Here is a 12,131-nt window from a genome sequence, read left to right as displayed (position 1 = left end):
GGTTTTTGGGGGGGGGGGGGGGGGAGAGGGGTTTTTGGGGGGGGGGGGGGGGTGCTGCTTGATGACAGAGTATGTGAAAGGCACAGCCTCTCTCAGAGGACTGTGACAGGATAGAGAGTGTGGAGCTGACACGCCCGGGCAGGGGTCCTAGGCACCTCAAATGTGTGATCTTTTCTCCCAGTGGTTTCACAGATGAGGAAACTGAGGCTTAGGGACAGTAAGTAACTTGCTCAGGTCACCCACTCAGGAAATGGTCAGGTAAGTTATGATGCTTCTCACATAAGAAATGGTGAGCACTGGGTGGCCACATAGAAGCTGCTTTAGATAAATGATTGGATGGAAGAAGCAGGGTCGCTTGTGCATCACATCTGTTGCCACCAGCGGTTCAGAGATGTGTGTGTCGGTGGGAAAGGAATAGGTGGGAATGAAGGTGCTGGAGTTTGGGATCGTAAGTTCTTTATTGCAGAATTCCTGTGAAAGCACTATATTATTTTTACAATTGAGCGAATATATTTAATGAAATGGTCAAGAAGAAAAACCTTGACTTCATGAGGAGCAAATAGTCATAGCAGTGATAATAATACATGCCATCTGTTGTCATTGTTGTTAATGACACCTAAGTTGTCCTACCACTGATGCAAATTCCTGCCGGTATGCCTCAGATTTTGACCTTCAAAGGTTGTTGCCATTTTGTTTTCTTTTGATTTTAAACAGAAAGCAAGGACGGACCATGTTGTGATTCCAGAAGTGAAGTTAGAAAGAACAGTCCCACGGCTTCACCGTCCATCCCTCCAGTATTTCAGGGAGCATTTTTTGGTTCCAGAGAGGCCTGTGATCTTGGAAGGCGTGGCTGACCACTGGCCGTGCTTGAGGAAGTGGAGGTGGGTGGTTGCTGAAGGACGCTGAGGTCCCTCTTCCCATTTCACCCTCCAGGACTCCCTGAATTCCTCCTCCCATCCTCCAAGTCAGTACAGCCTGCAGACACTTCCCTACCAGCCCCAGGACTGATTGCCTAGGGGTTAAACAAGAACTAAAAGTAAGGTGCTCTGAAATTATGCCAAAGGTTATGAGATTCTTACCTTCCACAGCTCGCTTGCCCTAAGCAATTTTTTAAGGAGCACCTAAGTGGCTTGCTTATGATGAGTCTATTATGCAATTCTTCAGGATTGTAGGACCTTCTCAGGGCCCTGAGGCTAAGCGCAGGAATAATTCCTCCTGCTCGGTGCTGCTCTGTGGTCTCTAGTCTTGTCTGCTTCTAGTTCCTCCTCAGATTTATAGTGCCAAGATGAGATCAGGCAGCTAGAGAGAGGCCATAATGCCTCGGCTGTGCACAACTGAGGAACTGAGGCAGTGTATCTCAGGGAAAGTTGGCCAAGTCAGCCTCTTTTGTAGTAGCTTTGCAAAGGGAGTGGTTCTCACTAAAGCTTGTGCATGAAGCCATCGGCACAGAGGACATTCATTCTGTTTTACCAGGTGCCAGGACAGGCTCTTGCTGTGTTTTATCCCGTTTTATCCTCCCTGGTTCCCATGAAACAGGCACTGTCAGCACCGAACAGGGACTCAGGAAGGTTAAGTAACTTGCTGATGGTCCCCTGGTCTGTAGCTGAGGAGACCTGGACCAGTCGCAGGCCACCAGCATTCAGAGTCCAGGCACCTCACTGTACTGCCCACCATTTGTTCAAAGCTTAGTGACAACATGAGCAAAGAGAGAAGTTAGGAGGCTCTTGGCAAGCAGGGAAATAGAACAACCCAGCAAACCAGAGTTATTGGATCTGTCTGCAAAGCTGCATGGCGCAGTGTATTAGCTGTGTGACCTTGGGAGAGTACCCTCACCTCTCTGTGCCTGAGTTTCCTCACCAGTCAAGTGCAGGATAATGGTAGCCTCTGCCTTATGAGGTTTTGGGAGGATCAAGGAATAAAAGGGACCACACGTAAAGCACACTTAGCACCATGCCTGACAAATGTCAGTAATGATGACAATGCACATGTTTCTAATAGTCTGGAGTATATCCGAGAGATTGCTGGCTGCCGAACAGTCCCAGTGGAAGTTGGTTCCAGGTACACAGACGAGGAGTGGTCCCAGACACTCATGACAGTCAACGAGTTCATCAGCAGATACATCGTGGGCGAGGTATGTCATTAGGACTCCTTTTCCCTGATACTTACAAGGGAGAGAACACAGTCCATTTGGGCAGCTCGCCTCCATGAGCTGCAGTGGGGGGTTCTGGAAGAGTCAGTTTGTGAGAGTCTGTGGTCAGCATGCTGCCCAGAGCAAGGAAGGCAGGCAGCTTAGCCGCAGCAGGGCATATGAGACATAAGACATGAGGGATTCATTTAAGCTGCTTTTACTTCCTAGGGGTGGGAAGGTACAATTCAGTGTTTTTTAGTATATATTCATAAGACAGATTGTGCAACAATCACCACTATCTACTTCAAAAATGTTTTCATCACCCCCAAAGAGTCCCTGTACTCATTAGTAATCATTTTCCATTCCCACTTCCCCCATCCTGACAACCGCTATTCTGCTGCTGTTTCTGGGAATTTGCAGTTCTGTGCATTTTTCATAAGTGGAATCATTCAATATGTGGCCTTTTGTGTCTGGCTTCTTTCACTCAGCATAATGTTTTCAAGGTTTGTCCATATTGTAGCACATGTCAGTATTTCATCCTTTTTTATGGCTGAGTAGTATTCCATTCTATGGATAGACCATGTTTTGTTTCTCCATCTACTGATGGACACTTGGGTTGTTTCCACTTACTTATTGGTTTAGTATGAAAAATTGAAAAGCTGCTGCGAACATTCACATAGAAGTTTTTGTGTGGATATATATTTTCATTTCTCTTGGGTATATACTTAGAGTGGAATTTCTGATTTATGTGGTAGTTCCCCTGTTGAACTTTTTGAGGAACCACCAGACTGTTTTTCAAAAGCAGCTGCACCATTTTATCATTTCAGATTCTTGACAGTAAAGGCAGTGGGTGGTGTCATCCTCCTGAGACCCAGGTGCAGAGAGTGTAGACTGTCTAGCCCTCAAGTGTCTGAGCCATCCTGCAGGCTGAGACCAGGGAGGCCTGTAGTGGAGGCCCTGGCCCTTAAAGGCACGGGATGTCCACCCAGGATCTGCAGTCCTGCATGGTTCTGAGACTTGAGCATCAGTGTTTTATGGTTCTCATGCACTCCCACAGTCAGCCCCAGCCCCACCACTGCCAGTTCTGATCAGATTTAATCATGGATCTGCTGCAATCAGAGTCCAGATCAGTGTCATGCTGGCCGAGAGTTTCTTCCTCTGTCTTTCTCAGCATCATAACTGTGCACTCCTGAGGGACCACTCAGAGCTCCACCTCTCCTCATGCCTCTCCTGCCCCCGTCTCTCTCACCCCTAAATCCCAGCCCCCTCCGCAGGCCCTCAGTGTCATTCTCTGGGCTGCGGCCACCTCTGTCCATGCTCATGGACATCTTTCCTTTCCTGCCTCCTGCACTCCTCCCCTATCACCTCCACTCGGTCCACTGTCACCTGGAGGCCTGCAGAAAGGAGCTGGGAACCAGAGAAGTACCGTGTCCTCCAGTGCTCCTACCAGCTCCCCGTGTCCACCTGCATTCCTAGGAATAAACCCAGCTGGAAGGGCCTTTGCTGTCGAGCCTGCTGGGAATAAGCCTGGTTTGTAGAGCAGAGGTGCAACTGGAGGGGTTGTGTTGCAGTGGATGAGAGGGTGGGCTGCAGAGCCAGGCAGCACAGGCTTGCATTGCATCCTGTGCTGTCGCTTGCTCCTCTGTGGCATTGGCTGGTCACTTAACCTCTCTATCCTCAATATCCTGCCTTTCGGTGAGTTAGGATTTAGTAGGCATTAATTAGTCAGAAGTTGCTAATGCCTGATTCACAGCAGGGTTTTGAGGACTAAAACACACATAGCTGTCAGCACAGCATGGCCAGCACTTGGTTAACGTATGCAGTGATGTCCTCTGGGCCACTACTTAGCACAGGGTCTGGCATATTGTGACATCTCAGTAACACTTGTCAGAAAGAAGGAAGGAAAGAGAGGGAACAAAGGAGAGTGATGGAGAGACAGAGACTCTCGGGGCATCCTAAAGATGGGCTTCACTACTGCAGAGCAGCACAGGCTTATCAACCACAGTGGGCTTGTCAGCAATAATGACGTCGGACAGAGCAGCTCTGCTCTGGCTGCAGTCACGGTGAGAGGTGCCAGGGCCCATCTGCTCTGCCCCACCTGAGCCTTCTAGATGCTTTAGAGATCATCACAGAACCCCATGAGCATTGTGGGGCCCAGTGTGTAAAGCAGTGATCTTCTCGTCCATCTGATTGGCAAAATTTTCACAAAATGGTAATATCCAGTGCAGGCAAAGATGCAGGAAAATGGGCGCTCACATTACTTGCTGGTAAGAGTACAGATGATTTAACTGTTGGGAAATCACCTGGTGGAAGGTATTAAAAGGTAAAATGCACATACCCATGACTCAGTGGTCCTACTTTTGGAAGCCTATCCCACATAAATATGAAGACCCGTATATTAGGCTGTTTCTTGAGAAAACAGCCCGAATGTCCACCAACAGGGAGATAGTTGAATTGATAATGATGTGTATCCTCTTTATAAAACATTATGTAGCCATCAAAAGAATGAGTCAGATATGTATGTATTAGCCTGAACAGATATTCATGATGTGTCATTAAATGAAAAAAAAGCAAATTTCAAAGTAATACATATAGTGTGATCCCATTTTTATTTTTTAAAAAAAGTCCTCGTGTGTGCAGCCCCTCATTTTTCATTAGAGGGAATAGCCTCAGGGCACAGGGTAACTCATTCAGGGCACCCTTGGTGGCAGAGGTAGCACCAAATCCTGAGTCCCCTGCCCTGCATCCCCGCCCTGCCCGTGGAGGTGCTGATCACATTAGCCCCTGGATCAGAGGAAGGGACCACACAAGACAAAGTGGGGGGGCTGTCACCTGGTGGTGGGCTGGGGCTGGGGCGGGAGCATGAGGATGTCTGCCCCAACTGACTGGACTTTCTGTGTCACCTCTGGTCTTTCTCCTGTGGACTAGTCAAGGGACATCGGGTACCTTGCTCAGCACCAGCTCTTTGACCAGGTGAGTCTGAGACGTGTCACCTCGCCTTCTCTCCTCCCTTCCTGGGCTCTGATGCGAGAATGTGGGGAGGAGTACACCATGCTCACCTGCCACCCCTGGTGCCATTCCCTACAGTGCACACAGGAGACCTCCTGTGGCCACCCTGTCCCCTCCTCACCACTGCACAGTATGAGAACAGGCAAGGCAGGCCACCAGCAGATTGGGGTGGTCCCTAGGGGTGGGGATACTGAGAAGTCCAGGTGTGGTCAGGAACTGGCCCCAGAGAGCCAGGCGAGGACACAGGCTCCGAAAGGCCATGAAAGGGCTAATGGCCGCTTCCTCTGACAGCTCTCTGGGCATGCCTGCATACTGTCCTTACCATATCTCAAGTGTCCCCAATGCCTGGGCCTGCCTGGGGTCTTCCAGGTGCTCAGCCCTGGCCGGCTGGATGGAAGACCCTCAGGATAGACTTGCTGAAGACTGGGAGAGGAGGTAGGACTTGGGCTGGAGCTGACATGGAAGAGCAGAAGCTCCCAAGGACAGAGGCAAGAGGACATTCCCAGCGAGAAGCAGCCCACGCATGGAGGCACGGGCAGCGAGGCACAGAAGGCCAGCTGAGAGGGTTTGCTTAGAAGAGAGGAGGCAGAAGCCAAAGAGGAGGCCTGGGGCCAAATCGTAGGGGCCTTGAAGGCCAGGCCAAAAACTCAGATCTGTTAGGTGGAGAAGAGCCCTGGGAGGCTTTTGAGCAGAGGGTCCCGCAAGAGCCTAGCAGGAGAGCTGGGGCAGTTGCGAGGGAGGGTGCTCAGGGGACAGGAGTGCTGCCCTGGCTCTTTCTCCCCCGGATAAGCCTGTTAGGGACAGACCACAATAAAGCTCCAGAGTCTGCCCCTCCCAGTGCAGCCTCCAACCCAGCGCTGGCATCCCCAGGAGCCCTTAGAAACGCAATGTCGACCCCAGGCCCACCCCGGACCGGCTGCATCAGAATCGACCTGCCACTTGAGGCCCAGTGGCTGGGCACATGGCGAGGTGTGGGACACAGTGCTCACCAAGGGGTTATGGGATCTCGGGGCTGCCTGGTCAGGGCGCAGTGAGGAAGTCAGAGCACATAATTATATACAGAACCGCCTCTGTGTTGGAAAGAACAGGAGGAAATAGCACAGAAGAGTCATGGCGGTGGTGGGTGGCAAGACAGTGAGTGGGTTTTTCCTTCTCTTCTCTGTAGTTTCCCAATCACCTATGAGTATATGTAGTCACCATAATGGGAAAAAAACAGACTTTATTTTTAAATGTAGACAAAACAAGAGAACAAAGTAAAGTGTACCAGAAATCAGATTGTGTTTGCCATTTTCACAGCTGTCTAGTTAAGATGCTGGAGAAAAGGAGGGCTCAGCCTGGGGGGCTTTCTGTCCCACCTGCCCCAGCCCCCACTCACTCATCTAGGGCCTTGACCAAGGTGCACATGGGAACTGCCACCGGGCCCTGAGATTCTTTGTGACAAGAGTCACTTCCCTGCCCCAGTGGACCTAAAAACCAAAACACACCAGATGGTGATGAGTGCCCCAGAGAAAATAAAAGGGTGGCCTTGTAGCAGGTGGCAGGGGAAGAGAGAGAAGTAGATCGGGTGGCCAGGGAAGGGCTCTTGAGAAGGTGACGTTTGAACAGTGGCCCGAGAGCTGAGCAGTAGCCAGCTGTGTGGGGAGATGAGAGAAGGGGTGTGCCAGCTTGGGGGAGCAGCAAGTTCAAATGTGGGAAGACGGGCATGAGCCTTCATGGTCAAGGGCAGACAAGCTCAGCGTGACTGGAGCAGGTGCATGGGGGAGGGGGGAGGGACTGGGTGATGAGGCCAGTGTTCCTGGCGTGGCAGGAGATGTTGGACGGGTGTCAGCGTTCAAAGGGTCGCTGGCAACCGTTCAGAGCTGAGCTGGGGTGGGCAGAAGCAGGGGGGCCAGTTAGGCTGTAGCACTGGTCCAGGGAGAGGCAGTGCCCAGCACGTGGGGAGGTTTGTGTGAACTGCTGGCACCTGGACTTGGGCGCAGGTGTGGGGATTGAGGGAACAGGAGCAGTCAGGGAAGACTACTAGATTTGGGACCCAAAAAACTCGATAGATGAAGCTGGGGAATGCAGGAGGGACTTCACTGGTGTGGTCACAGCCGGGCCTGAGGCTCCTCATGGTAGGCACAGCTGAAATGCTCAGGGAGGCAGCACATGGCAAGATTCAAAGACAGGGGCAGGACACTTGCCCCAAACAGGAAAACCGGAGTCTGTCAGGGTCAGCATCACAGCCGGGGGGAAGCCAGGGCCCCACCTCTGCAGACTCTGAGGTGCAGCTGTGTCTACAGCTGAGGCCAGGGCTGCCCTCCCTGTCTTGACCAGGGAACCCAGATCCACTTGGAGCTGTGCCAGATTCAAGGGGCCTCCATGTCTGAAGTTGAAGTGGGTAGGGGTGAGTGGGTGGACTGTGGTCTTTTCCCAGGCCTCCCTGTATTAGGACTTGTAAATCCTGCCTCCTCTGTGATCCCAAGAGACCAGTCTCTCCGCTGACCCCAGTCATACTGGGGCACAGCCTCCCTGGGGACAGTCAGCAATGGGCAGGGACCCTCAATGCCACCATTAAGCTTAGCTCCCCATCCTGGAGCAGCCATTTCATATCTCACTAGAACAAGAGGACGTATATTTAGCAGCAGAAGCCGGAGCTCGCAGTTCCTTTACGATAAACCAGGACTTTGAAGATGTTTCAGCCAGTCATGGGCCTCCTGCTCTTCAGAGCTCTCAGTGAGAAGTCTGAGCTGCCCTGATCCCTGGGGCCATCAGCAGTGTGGCACAGCCTGCTTTCTGGGACCTTCTCTGCCTACAGGAAGCTCAGTGGCTCCCACCAAATTCTTGCCCAAGAATCTGTTCCTGACTTTCTTCCCAGGGACTCTGCGTTTTGGAAGATTTTAGAAACCATTTTAGGCCTGTCTTCAATTATCAGTCACATCCTGGGAGCATTTGTTCTCTTGGGGTCTCTGAATCCTCAGCCAGTGATTCTGATCACATGATCTGGTCAGCCAGTCACCCTTCACAAATCCCGATGGTGTCATCAGGAGCAAATCAGAGTCTGTGCTCAGCATTCCGCAGGGCCATGTCTGGTGTCACCCCAGCCAGAAGCAACAGTGATGTGAGAGCCCAGGTTCTGAGAGGACTTTGGAGTCTTACTGGTAGCTGGAGGACCCCCCAGTTTGTGAACTTCTACGTTAGCCCAAAGCAGCAGACACAGCCGCATTTCTTCATCTCTACACAGATGACTGGAGACAGACTTAGAGTACAGAATGCGCCATCTGGGCCCAGGCTCCCTGCATTCCAACCTTTCTAGGTGGCCCTTGGATTCTTGGCCAGTGACCTGAAGTGACAGTAACTGCTCCAGAAGGAATGGCAAGCATCTGCCTGCAGGTGCCCCTGGGTCTGGGAGGCTCACTTTCTGAAAAGACCCGAGTCCCCCAGGCAATCCTGTTTTCATACCTCTCAAGCTTGAAAAACACCACTGAGTCCAACCAGGGTCTTGGAAAGGATCCAGATACCTTGGGGTCAGGGGCTGGCGGCCACCCTGGAGGGTTCAGCCCTGGAGGTCACCACGGTTCCTGCTGAGGGTCTGGCCAGGAAGTGCTTCAGTCACAGCAAGTGCTTTCTGCACTCCAAGACCCTAGTTCTTTCCAGAGGAAGCTGAGCCCCGCCTGCCTGAACCTCCAGGGTTGCCTGATGTGTGGGCAGGTGGCTCTGTCTGCAGCTTTGGGGACTTGTGCCACCCTCACTGCACTGTGCAGATCCAGGAGCACACACCCAGGTGGTGTCTTTGCCCAGCCCCTGTTTCTGCCCAGTGCAGAAACAAATGCTCTGTTCCTACCCTGAGCTTGCAGGGTAGGACGCCAAGAACCCACGCCTTTGTAGGTATTCTCTCGCAAAGATGTCAGAGTGCCTTGCTGCCTGAGAGGGCACGTGGGCATAAGCAGACACTAGGGGGACAGTGATCGCTGTTTCCCCGCACCCTCTCATCACATTTTCATCACCGCAAACCCCTGAGAGCCACCTCGTCCCTCTGTGGCCCTCAAGAGGTGGCCCTCATGTCACGACCTCTCGAGGCCCCCTTAGCTCTTCCTCAAAGAGGCTCACTCCTCAGTGAGGAGCCCGGCTGCGCCTCACAGACACACCTGCACCTCCACATCTCTGCACAGGTGACTTGAGGCAGACTCTTAGAGTACAGAACGTGGCATCTGGACAGGTTCCCCGCTGGGAGAACGTTCCAGCCTTTCTAGGTGGGTCTCTTCTACCTGGGTCACACTGAGCTCTGAAAACTTCTAACATTACCACGTTGCTGTCTTAATAGCTTTACCACTTCATGTCCCCAGCAGCCCTGCCTGAAAGTGTTCCTTCTACCACATCCTCGCCACCGCTGGGGCTTATCATAATCTTCAGTCTTTGCTTATTTGATTGATTAGTGGAAAATGATGACTCATTGTTGACTTAATTTGGGTTTATTTGCTAATATGATGGAAACCCTTATATCTAATTCATTTCTATATGTTATCTGTTTTTTTTCCTTTATTTGTGTAATTTATGTATTGAGAACTTAGTGCTTTCTTTATTAATTTGTATAACTGTACATTAACCCCTCATTCACCACAGTTAGTTCAAATAAGTTTCCTGGTTTGTTGGTCTTTATAGTAATTAATTTAGTTAAAATGTACCAATTGTGATTTCTTTACCATTAGTAAATTTTGGAAAATCTTCCCTTCCAGAGATTTGATAAATATTCAATCCCATTTTCTTTTTTTTCTTTAATTTGATTTTTTTTATTTTTTAAATATTTAACTCTTTAGAAAATGGCAAGCTGGTTTATTCTTAAGTACAAAGCACTGGTATCAGGTTTTTAAAAAGGAAACAAATACGAAAATAAAATTACAACTCTTTCCTCTCAATTATTTTTTTTTAAATTATTAAACCCCTAGCCATTAGAATACGGATGTAGTAGTGGCGTGCATGTGACTCTTCGCTGGACAGTGCGTTGGCCTCTGGGCTGCTGTGTCCCAGGCCTGGCCTTACCTTCCATGTCTGCCCTGACACCCACAGATCCCAGAGTTGAAGCAGGACATCAGTATCCCGGATTACTGCAGCCTGGGCGACGGGGAGGAAGACGAGATCACCATTAATGCCTGGTTTGGTCCCCAAGGAACTGTCTCCCCACTTCATCAGGACCCCCAGCAAAACTTCCTAGCCCAGGTTGGAGTTGCTGCTGGGACAGTGGTCTTGCCCGTCCTCCCAACCCAGCCACGTGGCCTGGCCACATTATCCACCTTTAAACACCAGGCTTTTCAAAAGAGAAACAAGAATTTGTGTAAGGGATGTGGACAAAAATGAGAACAGACGTGGGACCAGGCCCCAGGGTGTGCCCTCCCCAGTCAGGCTGCTTCCAGCAGTGGTTCCTCCTGGACTGGGTTCATCCTATGAGATCCTAGGGCACAGGAGTGTCCTCAGGGGATGGAGCCCCAGGCTGCCCTCTGCCTGCCCTCTGCCAGCCAGCCATCCAAACCAGGATGGCTTTTACCTGAGACCCGGGCAGAGGAGCATGTGTGTTAACTGCAGGGGGATGGCTGTCTGTCTGCTGTCATAGGACACCTTCTTCTAGCCCAGCAGACCAGTCCAAATAGGAAAGACAGGAGAGAGGCTAAGAGCTGGGGTTTGGGAACTAGACTGCCTGGCAGGAACACCAGCTATCTGTCACCTGTCAGCTTTGTGAACCTGGGCAGTTCATTTAACCTCTCTATGCTCCAGTTTCCTCACCTATATAATGGGGGTGAAGATAAACCACCTCAGAGGGTTGTCGTGGGGATTAAATGAGTTAACACACAGAAAGCACTTACACAGCGCCTGGCACATTCATGTGCTTAATTACTGTCAGCTACAATAATGGAGTTACTGATTCACAATATATTTGGAGGAAAACACACTTGGAGTTCTCAGCACGTGTGTGGTGGGAGGGCAGGCCAGGCACAGGGAACAACATGAGAGGCACAGAGAGGTGAGGGGGCTGTCGGGTCTTGGGACTGCAGGGCCAGCGTGGGCAGCTGCAGGAGGTGAATCCATCAACCAACTGAGGGCTCTCTCTTCCCAGGTGATTGGCAGGAAATACATCCGCCTGTATTCCCCCCGGGACTCGGAGGCTTTATATCCTCATGACTCGCACCTTCTTCATAACACGAGCCAGGTGGGAACTCGGGGACCCAGTGTGACGTGGCCTATCCTCCCCGACTGTGCCTGGGGACCAGCAAATGATGTCTTCTGCTTTCTTCAGGTTGACGTGGAGAATCCCGACTTAGAGAAGTTCCCCAGGTTTGCCGAGGCCCCATTCCTGTCCTGCATCCTGTCTCCTGGAGAGATCCTGTTTATCCCAGTGAAGTACTGGCATTATGTGCGTGCTCTGGATTTGAGTTTCTCAGTCAGCTTCTGGTGGTCATAGCCGGGTTGAAAGGGCCCAAATCACAAACGGCAGTCAGCAATTTGCCCACTCGCTGCTCTGTTCCCAGCCTGCCGTCAGGTCCTGCGATCCAGAGACAAGCAGGACTGAGCCTATGTCCTGAGGAGGCCTCTGCTGCCCAGTGGTAGCCCTGGGTGATGAGTGTGGGCACTACGCAGACAGAGCAGAAGAGCCCAGGAAGGGCACACAGAATGAGTGTGGCAGCCTGCACCAAGGCTTGCAGCATCTGAGGCCTAATGTGGTGGGAGACAGGCAGGTGGCGTGTGCCCATCAGCAGTACAGCATGGCTCTGCGGGCAGCTGCTGGATCCACACCAGCCCAACTGCTTGCTGTGTGACTTGGGCCAGGACACCATGCGCATGTGCAGGCGGCAGGGCTGCTGTCACTGATCTCGGTTACTCCAATCATTGCAGACCTCCTTGTCATGCCTGGGCCCATGGGACACCACAGCCTGCAGACTAGAGGGGGGCAGTGGCCATGCTCAGGAGCCCAGAGCACTATGGGGCAATTGGAGGTGTCCTTGTCACAGAAGTGTAACCTGCC

The 12,131-nt window shown here is 51.5% G+C and overlaps 1 protein-coding gene across 3 annotated transcripts in view; it reads left to right on the top strand.

The window, feature by feature from the left end:
* The window catches only part of KDM8 (lysine (K)-specific demethylase 8), a 21,346-nt gene extending 9,437 nt beyond the window's left edge, over positions 1–11,909 (top strand). For all 3 annotated transcript variants that reach the window (XM_008566619.1, XM_008566621.1, XM_008566620.1), the window contains exons 3-8: positions 715–881; positions 1,999–2,131; positions 5,057–5,101; positions 10,184–10,333; positions 11,226–11,318; positions 11,406–11,909. In XM_008566619.1, coding sequence (XP_008564841.1) covers positions 715–881; positions 1,999–2,131; positions 5,057–5,101; positions 10,184–10,333; positions 11,226–11,318; positions 11,406–11,570 — 753 coding nt within the window. In that variant the 3' untranslated portion in view covers positions 11,571–11,909. The remainder of the gene's footprint in view (positions 1–714; positions 882–1,998; positions 2,132–5,056; positions 5,102–10,183; positions 10,334–11,225; positions 11,319–11,405) is intronic.
* Positions 11,910–12,131: the final 222 nt, after the last annotated feature.

The sequence above is a fragment of the Galeopterus variegatus genome, unplaced genomic scaffold (assembly GCF_000696425.1).
Source record: "Galeopterus variegatus unplaced genomic scaffold, G_variegatus-3.0.2 Scaffold256, whole genome shotgun sequence".
Lineage (NCBI taxonomy): Eukaryota > Metazoa > Chordata > Mammalia > Dermoptera > Cynocephalidae > Galeopterus > Galeopterus variegatus.
The sequence above is the reverse complement of the archived record's forward strand: the minus strand, read 5'-3'. Positions and strand labels throughout refer to the sequence as shown.